Genomic DNA, 18454 nt, shown 5'->3' on the forward strand with positions numbered 1-18454 from the left:
AAAGCTCAGCAGATTCTGCAACCCGCTTGGTGGACATGCTCACATCAGTGCCTTAATTCTTCAGTACGGATAATGCTGTCCTCCTTCTCACAAGAAAGGAACACCTGCGGCGCCGCAGACGTGCTCTTCTCCCTCTGTGGGTGACAACCCTCCCCCGCGGTCATACCCTTGAAGATGGGGTTGCGCTTCGGAGGATCCGGCACGGGGTTACCCTCACTCCTGCCGTCGCTCGGACGTGGCCTCACCTTCACCACTTATATTCCTGCCCAAGGTGCTTTGTCTGCCACTCGCAAAAAACAGGCTGATATTCACCGTTTGCGGTGGGTTTGCCCGGCGCTGAAGCCAACGAGAATTCGTCACCCGGCAGCAGCGGGTCTCCTGCCAGACAACCCGTCATCATATGTTGCTTGGACGCAGGGGCCACATCACTGCTCCCTCCTTGCCTTCATTAGATCGGGCCACCATTCCCTCTTCATTTTACACACTCTCATTCTTTTCAGTCTCTTTCTACCTTGCCAATTCCCCGTATGTCCATAGGTAATAAAAATGTTATAAAAAATCATCTCTAAAGCATCTTCAAAGGAGCCGCTCAGTCCTCCTCCACCTCTCACAACTTCGATGGCAAAACAATCATTCTTTGAATGGGCACCAGATGGTGCCACTGGTATCATGGTGCCAAAGCTGCTTGTTTTCGGTCGCGAATGCCGCAGACGACGCAAATTTCTGAATAATTATGATCGAGTCATGCAAGTTGATCAGCCAAACGTCATAGTGAAAGAGGAACGCTGCCGTATGCATTCTCTGCGTCCAGTTTTAGAGCGAATAAGTGAGCGCTTTATCAGCGAGAAGTGTTTTAGCTCTGCGTTTAGTGTAGCAATAGTCAGCAGGTGGACCGACGGCAAACTGGCGGAAAAGACCTGCTGACAAGGAGAGGCGCAAATGCTGCCAGTAAATGTAATCCTGCATTAAAACGCAGACGAATGCAAAACCACGCGAGAGAAAGGCAAAGCAGAGGCTATGTGGCTGGGCGGCGACGCCCACTTTCCCAAAAATCCGCGCTTCTTTTTCGCACGAATGCTGAATGTACGCCTTTTAAAGCGAAATTGTATTGAGCCAGTAGCATAGCGCATAAAGGCATTCCAAAGAGAAGAATGGGTAAGAAAAAGAAATACAAATAAAATTGCCCAGCCTGCTCTGCCAACTGATTAACACAGACGGATCGATTTCTTCTGCTGAAAACCTGCTGTAAACATGGAAGATAAGCTCATCCCAGTACGCTTCCTTGAGTGATGCCAGAATGGCCGCCATCTGCCTATTCACACTAGCGGAACGACATTTGCTCCGCCTGTAGCTTGATCTGGAGGCCATACTGTAAAAGCTAATGGGTGCCGCTCAGTACACGGGCTTTTTCAACGTAATGAATGCACGCTTACTACAGATTTTATTGTTCGGATTTTCGAGCTACCCAGAAGTGTGATGAGATGGAACTGCACAAGTGTTCTTAAGAAAAAAAGAAGTCATGGAAACCGAAATCTGCTTGTATTCATCCCAACTTTAGTGGTTTACACTTAAGTTAGGGTTATGTGCCACGCGCTACCATGACTCTGTACTGTCGACCAGGAACCGCTGAAACTGCCACGTCCAGTAAACGCGAAGGCGGAAGGTGTTTTGCACTCGATGGCGCGAGTGCAAGCAGTCTGCTTCGGAGCTCCGCCACCAGGCGCAAGTATATCTCTTGCTTGCGACAGCGAGCCCATGCAAGTAAGATGATCCGTGCTGCTTCTGGCTAATCGCGAACGAATGAACGAAGCCAGAGAAGCTGAAACAGACATTTATACTCGGACGGGATAAAGCTAGTGTGTTGTATGTTTCAACATACGATGGCGTAAAGCTTCATCTAGGCTTTTTTTTTTCCTAAAAGACCATCCGGCAACGGGAAGCCCAGTGGCCTGAACGGCTGTAAAAATATATTCGTCAGCATTCGGTACCTTGTGCTCAAGGTCTTGTGAGGTTAACGACATAGATAAAAACACCTTCGCGCACTGCTTCAGCAGTGCGCTTAGAGATCGAGTTACTGTGACGCGTAGGCACTCTTTCCTCCACCGAGCGTTGCGCGCTACTTGAGCAAACGACTACTTAAACAGTAGGTATGGACCATCACGGTTCTTAGCGCTTAATGTTGTCGTAGCGACCATTTCTCGAAGACATCAACCACTGAATAAGCTTCCAGATCGCGCAGGTCTGCGCCGTGAGTACCACACTAATTAAGTAGCTTATCATGAAGGTATTTGCGCACATCCTCTCCCTGGTTTCTTGCTGACATTTTTGTTTATCTTTATATTTTGAAAAACAGCAGATTTGGAAAGTCAGGCGAAAAATGCAATTTCTTTGTGGTGCCTGTAAGCCTTTTACACGGTTCATTTTCTCTCATAGACCTGAAGTGACTTACATCTGAAGCAAAATGAGGAGTAGGACCATAGTTCAGGGCATCGCACTATTCTGCCTCATCACCGCTGTGAGTAGCTCGGTGCTGCCAGAAGCGGGAGAACGAACGGCGATCGACGTGGCGCAGGACGCGGCGAATGACGTTTCGAAGGCTCTCCTGCGCATCAGGGGTGAGTTAAACGTTACTTTTCTGTTGGTTACGTGCAATGGCATCTACGCTGTTGTCGCGAATGCTGCCGTAGCTAAGGAAACAACTTTATCAGTGAAGAGGGCAGGAAAGACGCATCTTCGTTGATCTCAAGCCTAGTTCTAGAAGGGCAGACACTTGGGCTTGTTGGTTCATTTCAAGAGTAGAGAACGTAGCGCAAAAAAGACAGGGACACAAAAAGACAACACCACACATCGCTAACTTCCAACAAAGATTTATTTCCCAAAGGAAGGGTTGTTTTTTTAATTACCGACTTTTCATACAGCCACTATCAAACCACGCGCTAGCAAAGCGTATCAGACAGATATGCTATGCTACTGGCTCAATACAAAGTGAGGAATGGGCCAGAAAAAATAAAATAAAATTGTCAGCCTGCTCTGTGTACTGATTAATACAGACGGATCGATTTCTTAGGCTGAAAACCTTCTGTAAACATGGAAGCCGTATGTAGGAAGCAGTATGTAGGCCAAACAGGCAGATACCTGAAGGATAGGTTTCGGGAACATATGCGTGACGTAAGGGATATGTGTGGGAAAGGTTTGTCAGCCCATTGCCGTGTTTGTCATTGCATACCGCTTCTCAATAAATGTGTGGTCTTAAAATTGCGTGCTCTGTCCTGTTGGTTTCTTCCTCGTCCCTTGTCTTTTTTTTTTGCGCGGTTTCAAGATGCACTCTACCTAAAATTGCACAAAAACCGCTTAACACGAGAAATAGTTGAAGCGGAATGGATTTCATTGTTGGAAGACGACGGTGTGAGTATCCCTTCAGTCGTTCTTAGGAGCACTTATATCTGTCTGATACGTTTGCTAGCGCGTGGTTTGATAGTGGTTGTATGATAAGTGGGTATAAAAAAAACACCCTTTCATTGCGAAATAAATCTTTGTTGGAAGTTACCGCTGTGTGATGTTGTCCTTTTTAGTCCCTGTCTTTTTTGAGCTACCTTTTCTACCCTAGTTCTACACAAGATAAATAAACCTACACCTGCGTGCTCAGATTTCAAAAAGACTTTCAGGGTGGAATATTGGACTCCTCATGAGAACCGGGAGTAGCCGTCTAATAAAAAATAAAATTAAACAAATAACTTAGCTGCAGTTTGAGTTTGAATGGCATTAAATGTCCCTTCCCAGCGTCATGTGGTCACCACTCGCCATGAGTGGTCGAGTATTGTTTGCGATGTCTTGTGATGACGGCTTTGAAATGTGTTGGAACCGGACGGGTAACATAATCTCTTCATGCTGGTCATTTGCACTAAACATAGAGTAGTTTAGTCTTGAAATCCCCGTTCGAATTTACTCTGCGAAAAAAAAGTGAATGGTGGTCACATGCCTGGTAGTGCAGAAATTCAGTGCCAACTGGCATGCGATAACGAATGCGCATAGGTGGCTGGGTGTCTTGTGGACAACGCTTGCAGTATTCCAGTGCGGCTGTTACGCTTCCACGCCGATGACATTTATCCCTGAACTGCAGCAGATGCCAAGGGTGTCCAGTGTGCGCAGTCACTTTGCTCGCGCAGACATTCTCTATCCTCGGAACTGCGCTGACCTGCTGGAAGCTGGCCAGAGGACGAGTGGCATATACACTGTTTTCCACAAGACGGCCGGCCGCACTGGACAGAATGTCTACTGCGACATGGAGACGGACGGCGGGGGTTGGACGGTGAGGCAATGCTGTGTTCCTACAATTTTAACTATATCTCCCATATTTATTTCGTCTAGTTCAAAATCTTAGCACTTACAAAGAAGGGAATAAGAGATTTCCTCAATCCGGTATAGTAAGTAAGGAAGCTTTGAATCGTACTGTGCATCCGCGTTACATTTACGCACTGAAGATAAGCTAAAGTGAGGGTTTCAGATAGTGAGGGTTTCCCTCTCCGCGTTTATCAGTCGGTGCATCCTTTGCTTCCCTTTTCAATTGATGAATTATATAATCAGAATGAACGTTTTGTGCGGACTTTATGACAGGCGACCAGTGGTAGGGAGGATTTCAGTGGCTGCTATAGCACCTGTTGCTGCTCCCGGTGACGTAGGCCGTGAAGAACGACGTCATGCTTGATTTGCGGAAACACACGCGTGATGCATGCACGCGCCCCGAACGTATGCCGCGCCGTTGATGATGAAACATGACGCGTGTTTGACGTGCCTGGCGAGTATTTTCGGCGGCACTTCCGTCCTGGGTCGTGTGACGAATTCAGGGAGTATGTTTCCTCTGACAAGATCCACCGGGATGGAGATGCGGTACAGTCCATGCATTCCGTGACAGCTTTATTTTTTACAATGCAGCAAGAGCAAGAGAGCTGGAACCAGCACGCTGTTCTTAAGCAGAGGTATAAAGGGTGTTTCACCTAAGAATTTACACAATTTTTAAAAATAGGCTTTTTGAGATAGAACTGCGCTTTTATCCGCATAACATTTTTACCGGTGCAGTGAATCAGAATACAGCTAGGACGTGCTAGCTAGCAGGATGTTTAACTAATATAGAATAGTTAACTTTTTAACAATTTCTGCTAGTTTCCTTAATTATTGATGGATGTCTAGCCCACTGTAATTATTAACCATATCAGTTTTTAGAATTTCAATACTATGGTTGCCCTCGGCGCTGTGGCCCCAAATATTTAGCTATTTCGACGAGTTACGTGCACCGGAGAGGTCGCTGTGCGTGTAAGCGTCTCGAAAGAACATGTATTGTGGCGCTATGTAGCCATAATTTGTTAGGCCACTGCTCTGAGGGTAACCACGTATTCGAGATTCTGTAAACTGATCTTTGAATTTATTAGTTCTTTGAGATATGCAGTACCCTCAGATGATATTGCAAAAGGCAATATTTGTGGCCTGACAAAGGCCACAACACCCGAAGTATATATACACTCTCCGAGAAAAAAGGTAAATAAAGAAAGAAAGAAAACAACACAAACAGCAAGTAGCCACTTTATTCAAAAATAAGAGAGAAAAACGTAATAAACAGCATCTGAGAACGCAGTGATCTAAAAAGGTATTCGAAAAAAAAGAAACGAAAGCCCTGTCAGACCCACTTAAGGAAAATAAAACTTAACAGATGTGAGAATGTCACGTAGTAACGTTTTGCAAAAAATAATTTTTCTCAGGTTTTATAAAAATTACGACAGAATGGCATATTTCCAGCTTCTCTTGGAACGTCGGGGGATTGTTTAATATGGTAGGTATTTCAAAATTTCAATACTGTGTTCTGTAGTCAGTCCTTATTAGTGGTACAGAAATTGTTTCATGTTTCAAGTTCCATGACGTTTCTTTTGGCGCGACATTCTTGCTAACGTGTTCTTTGGCGCTCTGTCTGAGTTGAAATGCTTGGAAATGGTATTAATTGCATTGGGCTGCATGGGTCTCAATAATTAAGGAGACTAACTGCTAGTTAAAACTTAATTATTGTGTATCAGTTAACCGGCCTGCTAGTAAGCACATCTCAGACTTGTTCTGACTTACTACACCGCTGACAATGCTATGCCGAAAAGCGCGCTCTTCTAGATCAAAAAGCCTATTTTAAAAAATTGGGTTAAGTCTGAGGTGATACACCCTGTATACCTCCCATCGCGGTTGATAGTTTTGTCTTTAAACGTGGTATATTAGCGTTACTCATTATTGAACGTGCATTTCAAGCATAGCTATTCGTCTTAATTATTAGAGTCTAGGCAAAAGCAGTTGCTTTGATGAAAAAAAATTGTTAGGCATGTCCGGTTCCAAGAAGCACTCATAGATGGCGGCACCAGCTACGCCAGCAACCGCGTCAACATCAGTAAAGCAGCGCTAATGAAGGTGCCCGAAGGCGAAACCTTTTCTGTCCCTTCTTCGTTTCGTCTTCGGGAACCTTCATTCGCGCTGCTTTACGTATGCCGGAATGGACCAACTAGCGCAGCAAAATGCTCTGCTTCAAACCCGAGCGAAGGAACTAACCAACGAGCAGCGACTATATAACGTCAAAGAAGTCGCTGGCTCGGAAGGCTGAAGTAAAAAAGTTCTCAACAGGTGTTCGCACCCCGCTCCCCCCCCCCCCCCGCCTCTCCCCACCCCTGCGCCCCCCTTTCCCTGGTAAAAAAAAAAAACTGGAAACATTTCCCTCAGATATCGTTAGCCTAAATGTGTGTTAATTCCTAGCACAGTGCGGTAGACGCCACTAGCAGAACTGGCTTGGTTGAATTGGCAATAAACCCTGACCTGGCAGCTTGATAAATAAATGTTATAATTTCAGCCTCAATAGACCTTCCCCTAATCAGGGGTGCGAAACCTTCCAGCAGGAAGCACTGGTTTACAGGGCGTCCATAAGCGTGTGCATACATCAAATTTGTAAAGGGAATTTTCGAAGAAGCGGGTTATCATGCGGCGCACCTTGAGGCTACAATTCTTAAAGGGCAATGCGATGTTATATTTGTGCTTGTTAGAAACATGCAATGAGAAAACAAAGATGAGCAATTGAATGTTACACGTCGCACGAAAGAGTTCGTCTCATCTCCTTGCGCAGGTGATCCAGAAGAGAGGCCAGTACGGAAACAGCGCGTTCTATTTTTACCGGAATTGGACCGAATATGCCAATGGGTTTGGGGATCCTGACAAAGAATACTGGATTGGTAAGCACACTTTAAAATGGCCTGCAATCATTTCGTCTTTCTAAAAAAAAACAGGCTACGGGCAGTACCCTGCGGTTATGGTGCTCTGGCCTGGCAGTGCATAGGCAGCGCATGTGCGGCATGGCTTACTTTATTTTTCTGTTATCAGCGAGCGCGATGGCAAAAACAAATTCAGTGACTCTTAACTGGTGCGGTACAGCATTTTGTCGCATAAATTAGGTAGTTTATTGGCGGCTTGAGACAAATGTGATTGAATCCCTACTGAACAAGCTATATTAGAGGACATATTTAATGTTGTCACGTGTTGGTATTCTTGAATGACCTTTATGTAGCGGCCGCTGAGATAGTGTGCAAACGTTTGGTTAAATCCGGAGACAATGACCAGTTAAGGGAAGTAAATAAAAGAGGCTAAGTATTTTCGCAAACAATTATGGACTTCAGAATATTGTCACGTAGTGGTGACGGCAGTCGAAGCAGCGATGAAGACGGACGAAAGGATCTTCTAAAAGAACTGTTTATTGGGCTGACTTGCACCCAAAATGGACTGAATCACTCGGCGGCGGCGAAGCGACAAGCGTGCTCGGCGGTCGTCGAACAGAATGCCCGCCGCTGTCGGCCGTGCTCAATTTAAAGCTGATAGCGAACATTCGAGATAAAGGGCGCAAAGTTACTAGAACATTCCGGAACAACGTAGAATCAGCTTTGCCTGGCTGCGATCAATCGAGATAAATCTAGTCGCGTCTTGCGTTGCAAACGAAGCGATAAGGTGGTGTCGCGGCAGATTTGAAAAACGAATAAACACTGCAAATATTCGCGGCATTACTCCCCTCTCAAAGAAGCATCGACCCGATGCATTAAGACAAATAATGCGACTAGTAAGGGAAAAAAACGGATCTTGCGAAAATAGAGCATGGAAATGCAGCGGCCTTTAGCGCGCATAATACGGCTTCAGACGGACTACATGGACAACTTCTGGTCGTACGCGGCGTCGCTGGGATGCAGTCATTGCGTCAGGGATGACTTCATAATCCAGTTCACCCAGCCGACGAAGGACCTTGTACGGGCCGAAATAGCGGCGCAAAAGCTTTTCACTCAATCCACGGCGGCGAATGGGCGTCCACACCCAGACTTGGTCTCCTGGCTTGTATTCCGCGTTGCGTCTTCGTAGGTTGTAGCGTCTGGCGTCGGACCGCTGCTGATCTTTGATCCGTAATCGGGCAAGCCTTCGAGCTTCTTCTGCGCGTTGAAGGTAGGCGGCAACGTCGACGTTCTCTTCTTCTGTAACGTTGGGCAGCATGGCGTCTAGCGTGGTCGTGGCATCCCTGCCATGGACGAGCCTAAAAGGCGTCATCTGGGTGGTCTCCTGCACTGCGGTGTTGTAGGCGAAGACGACGTAAGGCAGGATGACATCCCAGGTTTTATGTTCGGCATCGACATACATAGCGAGCATATCAGCGATGGTTTTGTTCAGGCGCTCGGTCAGTCCGTTGGTCTGCGGATGGTATGCAGTTGTCCTCCGGTGGCTGGTTTGGCTGTAGCGCAGGATGGCTTGCGTGAGTTCCGCCGTAAATGCTGTTCCTCTGTCCGTGATGAGCACATCGGGGGCGCCGTGTCGAAGAAGAATGCACTGCACGAAAAATTTGGCCACTTCTGCTGCTGTTCCGTTCGGTAGGGCTTTCGCCTCGGCGTAGCGGGTCAGGTAGTCGGTCGCTATGATGATCCACTTATTTCCAGATGTTGACGTTGGAAAAGGGCCAAGCAAGTCCATGCCAATCTGCTGAAAGGGTCTTGAGGGAGGTTCAATGGGGTTCAGAAATCCTGCTGGTCGTGTGGGAGGAGTCTTTCGTCGCTGACAATCTCGGCATGTTTTCACATAGTGTGCGACATCGGCAGACAGTCGGGGCCAGTAATACTTGTCTTGAATGCGGCGGAGGGTGCGAGTAAACCCGAGATGTCCAGCTGTCGGCTCGTCGTGTGAAGCCTGTAGAACTTCTTCGCGGAGACAAGTAGGTACAACAAGGAGGTAGGCTGTTTTGTTCGCTGTAAAGTTCTTCTTCACAAGGACCTCATTCTGCACACAGAAAGAAGACAGTCCTCGCTTGAATGAAGCGGGGGGTGAAGAAACCTTGCCTTCCAGGTACTCGATGAGGCCTTTTAGGTTGGGGTCCGAGCGTTGCTGCTGAGCAAAAGAGCTTGCGCTGATGGGTCCCAGGAAGGCGTCCTCATCGTCTTCCAGCGGCGGTGCATCTACAGGGGCTCGTGAGAGGCAATCGGCGTCAGTGTGCTTGCGTCCGGACTTGTAAACGACGGTGACGTCAAACTCCTGGAGACGCAGACTCCATCGAGCGAGTCGGCCAGAGGGATCCTTCAAATTGGCAAGCCAGCAGAGCGCGTGGTGGTCGCTGACCACCTTGAACGGCCGTCCGTAGAGGTAGGGGCGGAATTTCGACGTAGCCCAGATGATGGCAAGGCACTCCTTCTCAGTGGTCGAATAGTTAGCCTCGGCCTTAGAAAGGGAACGGCTAGCGTATGCGATGACCTTCTCCAGCCCGTCACTTTTTTGAACGAGAACGGCGCCTAGTCCCACGCTGCTTGCGTCGGTATGAACTTCAGTATCGGCGTTTTCATCAAAATGCGCAAGGATCGGTGGGGACTGTAAACGACGCTGAAGTTCTTTGAAGGCTTCTGCTTGCGGCGCTTCCCATTTAAACGGCACGTCGGCCTTCGTCAGTTGGGTCAATGGCTCGGCGATGCGCGAAAAGTTTTTCACAAATCGTCGGTAATATGCGCATCGTCCGAGAAATCTGCGCACTGCTTTCTTATCGACCGGCGGTTGAAACTGTTCAATAGCGGCTGTTTTCTGCGGGTCTGGGCGTACTCCTTCCTTGCTAACGATGTGGCCTAGAAACAGCAGCTCTTCGTAGGCAAAGTGGCATTTCTCTGCTTTCAAGGTTAGGCCGGACGACTTGATTGCGTCTAGTACTGTTCGAAGTCTTTTGAGGTGCTCTTCAAAGTTCGAGGCGAAGACAACGACGTCATCTAAATATACCAGACAAATTTTCCACTTCAGGCCTGCCAGCACTGTATCCATTACTCGCTGAAACGTCGCTGGTGCGGAACAGAGACCAAATGGCATCACCTTGAACTCAAACAGCCCATCCGGAGTTATGAATGCTGTCTTTTCGCGATCTCTTTCGTCGACCTCAATTTGCCAGTAGCCGCTCTTGAGGTCCATTGATGAGAAATATTTGGCGTTGCAGAGGCGGTCCAGTGTGTCGTCGATGCGGGGGAGGGGGTAGACGTCCTTCTTTGTTATGTTGTTCAAGCGGCGGTAATCCACGGAGAATCGAAGTGCGCCGTCTTTCTTTCTCACTAGAACAACCGGTGCCGCCAATGGGCTGTTTGAAGGCTGGATATCTTTCGAATATAAGTAAAAAATGCATTGTGAGCCTAAAATGCTGAAGTGAATATCAAGTAATGAGGCGCAACACTCTTCAGAGAAAAGATTTTTGGGGTTAACCTGCTGAAGCTTTTGACCTAGCTTTGTTACTCAATTTTTGTGGAATACATGTCCTTTCCAATATTCTATACACACGGGAGGAGGAGTTTGCGAATCGAATATTTTAATTCAGAGGACAGTAAAAGATTTGTACTTCAAAAATTTGTGCTTTCGGAGACATCTGGTAGCTATTGATTCTTTCGGTGAACTTTAGCGGCAGCGAAACTGAACACACATTAGTTTACAGCTGCGGCCAAACTTGTCTACATCGTATGTTGTGAAAAGGTAATTGAGGACAAATCCACAAACTCTTTCGGCTACACTGCATGCGGTTGGTGATAACGCGCAAAGATTGGCTTAAGGATTAAGGCTACAGGTTGATTAGCCTTGCGTTAAAAATGTCGGCAATTCGTCCACGATTGAGATACGTGAAGCAATAACAGTAATTAAAGACAATAGTTTGTGACATAGTTCTCTTACCTTAACAAACATGGTCTCCCTTCACCTCAAGAGTTTGACCTCAGAAACCATGGTCTGAGCCATCTATTTTGCAACCATGCAACTCGTGTATTACTGAGTGAGTAAACAATTTAACACCAATAAACACATGCAGCAAGCAATTATTAAGTGCTTCTCTTGTCTTTTGCCTCACAAAACACAGAATAGACCGGTAAATGCCACGTTTACTCCCAGGGAACTACGCACTGCACACGCTGACCAGTGGTGACCAGGTGATGTCCCTTCGGATTTTTTTGGGCAACAGCTCCGACAGTGGCATCTTCGTCGACTATGAAAGCGTCCAGGTTGACAACGTGCAAAACCATTTCGAGATTCATATCGGGAAGTACTTGGGCCCTCATGGTACGTTTTGCTTCGGGCGGATATTTAGAGATATTAATAACATGTTGCGTAAAAACATTCACACCAAATGCGAAAAAACAATATAAAACAACGAAACTTGTCGCCCTACTCGCCCCCACACCTTTACGTGTATTACTAATGCTTCGAATATATTGATAACAACTTTTGATCATGATTCTGATGTTCTAAACATGCCTGCGAGTCCAGCAGTTCATGTTCTGGAGATGATATAGTTTACCAAATGACGGTTAACTAAAGCCGTGCGGCACGCAGCGTGCAACATCAGTGCTTAGCTTATGGCAAAGGACATTTGCGCTATTCATGTATAAGCTATCATGATTTTGTCGAAGCAAAATAATAAACTTCCACACGTTGACTATTATTTCGACATTCGAACAACGATAGCTGTAAATTCCGGCATACAACATGTTCTTTTTCTGTATTCGATACTTAAAGAAGGTAAACTTTCATTCATGATCAGAGAAAACATGCATAATGCGCTCCATCTCATTTTTATTCTTCCAGTTATCTCCCTCTCGTTATCGCTATCTGCAATCACTACCTGCCTTAAGTAGACGTATTCCTTTACTACTTCCAGCACCTCGCTACCAATTGTAAACTGCTGTTCCCTTGCTAGACTATTGAACATTACTTTGGATTTCTGCATGTTAATTTTTAGCCCCAAAGTGATGCTCTGGCTGTCTATCTCATTTATTATGTTTTGAAGTTCATGTCCTGAGTGACTTAGAAAGGCAATTTCATCACTGAATCACATATTACTAAGGTATTCTTCATTAACTCTTATTCCCAACTGTTCCCAATCCAGACCTCTGAATACCTCCTGTAAGCAGACGCTGAATAGCACTGGCATAATCGTTTCTCCCTACCTGACTCCGTTTCTTGTCAAATTTTATTGCTTTCTTTATGGAGGACTATAATAGCTCTGCACTCCTATAGACATCTTCCAGTATTTTTTCATAAGGCTCTTCTACGCCCTGATTATGCAATGCCTGCATAACTGGTGATAATTGCACTGAGTCAAATGCTTTCTCGTAATCAATGGAGGCTACATGTAGGGGTTGGTTATCTTCTGCGTATTTCTCCATCACCTGATTGATAGTGTGAATATGAATTATTGTGAAATATCTTTTACGAAAACCTATTTGTTCATGTCGTTCAATAAAATCTAAGCTTATCCTGACACTATCAGCGGTTACCTAAGTGAATATCCGGTAGGCAACATACAGTAAGGTTATCGGTCTGTAATTTTCAATTCCTTGAAGCCTCCTTTCTTATGGATTAAGGTGACATTAGCGTTCTTCCAAGCTTCTAATTCGCTCAAAGTCATAAGGCATTGCGTATATGCCGTGGTTAGTTTTTCTAGCACAATCTCCCAAACAGGTACAGTAACACAAGCTTCCCTTAAAATGCTTGTCATACAAATTTCATTTCCTTACATCTTTGCACTTGAATAGGACAAATTGCCGGGCTAGTTGGTAATGATCCATTCTTGTTGACAGCGCGTTAAAGCACAGGGACAGAAGAAACACAGAGGACGACGTCACAGGCGCTGAACCAGAAAGGGATCATAAATAGAAAGCAATTTCAGGTTATCTTGCAAGTACTTAGCTACATCTTTCTGCCAGGTATTTTTCTCCGAAACAATAACACGCAGAGGGCACCCTACCATGTGTGTTTTGGCGGTGAAGAACATTTGCAAGCAAGTGTTATTGTTACCTTCTATTGAACGAGCCAGCTTTTCGAGATTCAATCTTTGGCAAAGTTTTTTAGCTACATTTCTTTGCTTGGTTGCTAAAGTGACCGGGCTATTTTTAAACGCTGACTGAATTGCTTCGGCGGCCTTGGACAGGTACAATTGTTCAGGTAGAATCACAAACCCCCCTCCTTGTCAGCAGTTAGCAGAGATAAATATTGCCCCCAGATCTGCTGGTGATGTTTGGAGGCTTCCGGCTCACTGCTGGCCATGCCGCCCGCCTTTGCAAGATCGCTCGTTCAGAATGGAGACATCAAGCTCGTCTGCACCGGGAACACCTACGACTGCGCACGCTCTACACCTCGCCGTCGCCCAACTCTACCAGGAAGTGGCGGGAAACTTCTATCATTGCCGACCGGACCACTGAATTCCTGTGGCAACAAGTCCTACCGAGTCTGCGTGCACTTGTGCCTTCTAGGAAGAACTGCGCCGTGAACCAGGTGCACCTCGTTGAAGGTGTCACGTCAATCCCGGAGGATGTTGAGCGATTCCTTGGTCATGGGCCAAAGTTCGCTGTGCAACCTAAGAGGACAGCGCCAGAACTGCTCACCTTGGTCAGGCAAGTCTCCAGGCTTGCCCCCTCGGGGGAAGCAGATAGATGTATCGCGGACGGCGTTGACGTGTTGATGCGAAGCAAGTCTGAAGGAAAGGAGTTTCCTATAAAAAAAATAATTTCGCATTTAAGTGATAACCATTTTCCTCTGCTAACTGCTGACAAGGAGGGGGGGTTTGTGATTCTACCTGAACAATTGTACCTGTCCAAGGCCGCCGAAGCAATTCAGTCAGCGTTTAAAAATAGCCCGGTCACTTTAGCAACCAAGCAAAGAAATGTAGCTAAAAAACTTTGCCAAAGATTGAATCTCGAAAAGCTTGCTCGTTCAATAGAAGGTAACAATAACATTGTCTTGCAAATGTTCTTCACCGCCAAAACACACAAGGTAGGGTGCTCTCTGCGTGTTATTGTTTCGGAGAAAAATACCTGGCAGAAAGATGTTGCTAAGTACTTGCAAGATAACCTGAAATTGCTTTCTATTTATGATCCCTTTCTGGTTCAGCGCCTGTGACGTCGTCCTCTGTGTTTCTTCTGTCCCTGTGCTTTAACGCGCTGTCAACAAGAATGGATCTTTGCACTGCGTTATATCTTTGTGGTGCACTTGTATTTGGCATGCTTGCTTCCCGTGACTCGATTTTCTTTAGTGTGAATTGAATGATTTTTTTGGCTAAATTATTTCTTGCAAGATCTTGGAATTGTGTTTTGTTGTTTCTAACTTTTATTTGATTCTATATCATATGCATTGCCTTCTAAGGTCTTGCTAAAGGATCGCAGCATCATGAAATAAATACGTATAAAAATATATTAATAAAAACACAAATAAATATACATATATGCGCTGCTAGATTCCGGATATGGCGCGGAGGGTGCGTGTTTGCGTATCTTCTTCATGATGACAAGGTCAGGAAATTATAAAAAATGTGAACAACCACGCATGTTTTCGGTTTGCGTGACTTGAAGCTTGCGTTTCGCACAGATTTGTTCTGGAGTAAATATATCTTTTCACTATATTATTTAACACAGGCTCCTACGCCGGCGGCGTGGAGGCTAGGTCGTAGTTAATTTGGTAATCGAGCGCTGGCATGCTAAGGAGAAAGAGAGAGACATGCTTTAATTATTACAGGTGAGGGGTGCCTAGGGTAGACGTGCGGGCTAGTTGGTTGTTCATACTTCTTTAAACAGCGCAAAAGACATGGACGCAGCCAGAAGGGACACAGACAGTGCTGACTTTCAACTATGTTTATTCATGAAATTTACATGTATACATGCAGATGGCTTGATACGCGAGAGGTGGAAAACAAATACAGTGCGCAAAAATAAAGAAAAACGGAGAAAATGCTAATCGCGTTTTGCGCGCTCTTCAAAGTACGCACGTTCTTTTCCTGAAAGGGCAAGAGAAGGTGTGCCGACGCAAAGGTCACCCAGAGCTAAAATTCTTCGAGCTTCAATTATTTCCCTCTTGGTTCGGTCCTTGCTTCTTATGAAGGTTCGGCACCTATCAAACAAGAGTTTGAAGACTTTCTGACATTCCTTTGTGCAATTGGAGCAGTGAAGCGGCAGGTTACGGTCTTTGGAGTTAGTCGAACAGGTGCCAACAGGTTCGCCTGTTATTTAACCTGGCATGCTACCCCAGATGAGGGTGAAGCATGCGGGTGAAGAGCGAAAAGAAAAAGAAAAAAGAAAAGGTGAAAGGTGAAATCAATCATACGCAACACTCCCGCACTCACAAACACAAGGATCTTCAAAGGGTGTCTTTCAAAGCGGTTCAAAGAATTGCCGCTGCTGGTAAGCGGCGAAAACGCGCTATCTGGAGCTATGAGCTGCATTTTGCCGCGATGCCTTTTTCGAGATCCCATTTACGCAGCCATTTACATTTTTCAGGGGGACAAAATCAAGGATGTTTCACAGTTTTTTAATCAAGCCCAACCAAGCAAAGCCTTTAATGCAAAGAAAACGCCGGTAGGAAACCACCCTGTCATCTGAGGAAGTGGGCAGAATCACGGGACTCATGTGAACAGAAGAAGTACTTTCCTGTCTAGAGAAAGGACAGGTCGAGTGCATCTCGCCTTCAGTCTGTACTGGTCCGAGCTACGCTTCCTCGTGGCGGCGTGAAACAAGCACGGGACACTGCGGTGCATACCGCACACTATTGAACGCACAGAGCAGATTCATGGAGCATGAAGCAAAGTTCTTTTGGACTTTCTGAGAGAGAAGCTCGAGTGTTACGTGACATCTGCCACCGCCGAGAAATGATCGCGGCTGCTCTGCCTGCAGTAACCACCGCCGCTTGTTCAGCATATACATAGGTCGATCTTTGATCTGTGGTTGAGTTCCAGAGCATGCCTACGCAGTGACTTACAAACGGCACGGCAAGCACTGCGGTAACAGGGCAGCGAAAAGCACAGGTGAACTAGTAGGTTTGCAGTAACAAACTATATACTGGTAATAATAACAACAAACTGCGTTTATTTCAAGCCAGGCGATAAAGGACGAGGTCATGAGAAATCATTATTTCACAGTCAAAATATGCACTGCAGCATTGCTCAGCGGCCTTAAGAGGAATCCCTTCATCTTTTTTTTTTCTCTTTGGCAGGTTGGGACGCCATGAGTTCAGCGAACCTCTCTAAGTTCTCTACCTACGACAAGGACCTGGACACATCTCCCGACCACTGCGCTGAGAAATACAAAGGAGCCTGGTGGCACACTAACTGCTACGAAGCAAACCTAAACGGCCTCAATCTAAACGGCGAACACCTATCGAAGGGAGACGGAATTGCGTGGGCGGTGCCTCAGACCATTGGTCTCAATGGGGGCTACTCCTACCCGTGGGTCCGCATGATGATCCGGCCGGCGGGCTCCTGGACGAGTCGGCCGCTCTAGGCGAAGATTGACACTAAGTGTGCAGGGGCACCTGGCAGTTGGGACATGCCGCCTTACTCACAAGCTCGTAAGTTTAGCAATCAGATTAGCAGCAGTTATGAAGTCGATAGCGAACTCCTGCATAGGCTATCTCATCATACATTATCCGGAACTTCATGTAGATGGGATAGCGCCATGCTATGTGTGACAAGTTTCAGCAGAGGATAGCGTTTCCACTAGTCCAGAGCCATGTTCACTCAAGGCAGACTCGAATAAATTATTGAGTAAACCCTCCCGCGTGGACGTATTCATCGTGGCCGGTATCGAGGTTATGACGAACTATGAATGACTTTGATACGTTCTGCAAATTATAATGTAGCAGGAAAAGAATCGACACCCTTATGCATATTCCTTTCGCATTGACGCTATAATGCGCCAGAGTTTTCGCCTGACAAGTTGACAGCTTGCTATATGTGCAAAGTGAAGGATTCGACAAAACCTTCAGCTTGGAGTCGAAATAAATTTGATATTCCTAATACTTTTGATGTTTTTGCATGTTACTGGCCAATTTTAACGCCTTGGGATTTTAGTGCGTCTATTTTGAAATTGCTCCCTCGTCAAAGAATCAGGTGCGAGCGTCAACAATTTGGTTCTTTATTCTTGTCGCGTGATGCCATATTCAGGATGATCTCCTTTTTCTTCACTATATCATTTATATAAAGCCTCAGTGTATTTACCTTCGCCCGGCAAGAACATCCAATCTTCAAGCTTGACTATGAATGATCAGAACAAAGCAAATTTGTACTTTACCTTGTGAACGGTCAATTGGAAAATCTGCTGTCCTCATAAGTCCGATGCAGTATTGTGAAACCGTTACTTCTAAATAAAATGACGATCAAACTGCTTTGTTATTCTTCAATATGCATTTTAGATCACTGATTATCTCACATGTTGATACTGCTGAGTAAGTACAGCACAAATGGAATTATTTCCGACCGAAGGGTCTCTGGCCTTGGCTTGATAAGCGGGCTAAAGGAGGGACACGGGCGCTGGTTCTGGGGGGAACGTTCCAGGGATCAAGCGGCTAGCGGAAATCTTGTTATGCAAGCGATTGCAGGCCGGTTGGTCCCAGCTTCTGTATGTTTCCCGCTATTATTCCCGATTGCCGTGCTTGGCGCTCTTGTTTTGTTAAACTCCAGGAGGAGCGGCCATTTGTGTTCTTTCTTGCTTGTACACAATAAATACAGCGTTCTCGTTCGGTTCACCCTCTCTTGCTTCTCTGCTAAGCCGCGGATCGTGAACCTCGGTTGCCAGAGTGCACTGCCTTCAACCTTTGAACGTGTGCAGTAGAGATTGTAATAAACATTCTGAAAATAACACAACTAGGATCAATCTTCAAGTACGAACTGAGAAATCCAGGGTTTGCCCACCATGAGGAATTCAGCTACATTGGCACTTCTGGCCCAATAACGGCTCTCCTTGAAAGAAACACTTAAACAGGCTCCTCTTCCGACTGTAAATATGTACTTCTGGCCACGATGAATACGTCCAAGCGGGAGGGTTTACTCAATAATTTATTCGAGTCTGCCATGAGTGGACATGGCTCCGGACTGGTGGAAACGCTATCTTTTGCTGAAACTTGTCACACATAGCATGGCTCG

General features: G+C 46.0%; 1 protein-coding gene across 1 annotated transcript; it reads left to right on the forward strand.

Moving 5' to 3' along the window:
• The first annotated feature begins 2129 nt into the window (after positions 1-2129).
• LOC144118775 (techylectin-5A-like) lies at positions 2130-18454 on the forward strand. Its single transcript, XM_077651601.1, has 6 exons — positions 2130-2248; positions 2434-2615; positions 4167-4309; positions 7142-7247; positions 11440-11607; positions 16528-18454. The coding sequence occupies exons 2-6, from the start codon at positions 2462-2464 to the stop codon at positions 16812-16814; spliced, it is 858 nt and encodes a 285-aa protein (XP_077507727.1). The 5' UTR covers positions 2130-2248; positions 2434-2461; the 3' UTR covers positions 16815-18454.

Source organism: Amblyomma americanum, chromosome 2, assembly GCF_052857255.1.
Source record: "Amblyomma americanum isolate KBUSLIRL-KWMA chromosome 2, ASM5285725v1, whole genome shotgun sequence".
In the NCBI taxonomy this organism is placed as follows: domain Eukaryota; kingdom Metazoa; phylum Arthropoda; class Arachnida; order Ixodida; family Ixodidae; genus Amblyomma; species Amblyomma americanum.

What these genes read in the sequence shown, in the direction of transcription:
- LOC144118775 (XM_077651601.1), top strand. Translation starts at nt 2,462, where the DNA reads ATGAGGAGTAGGACCATAGTTCAGGGCATCGCACTATTCTGCCTCATC. An exon ending in TGACAAAGAATACTGGATTG is followed by an intron (nt 7,248 to 11,439) that starts GTAAGCACACTT and finishes GTTTACTCCCAG; the next exon opens with GGAACTACGCACTGCACACG. An exon ending in GAAGTACTTGGGCCCTCATG is followed by an intron (nt 11,608 to 16,527) that starts GTACGTTTTGCT and finishes TCTCTTTGGCAG; the next exon opens with GTTGGGACGCCATGAGTTCA.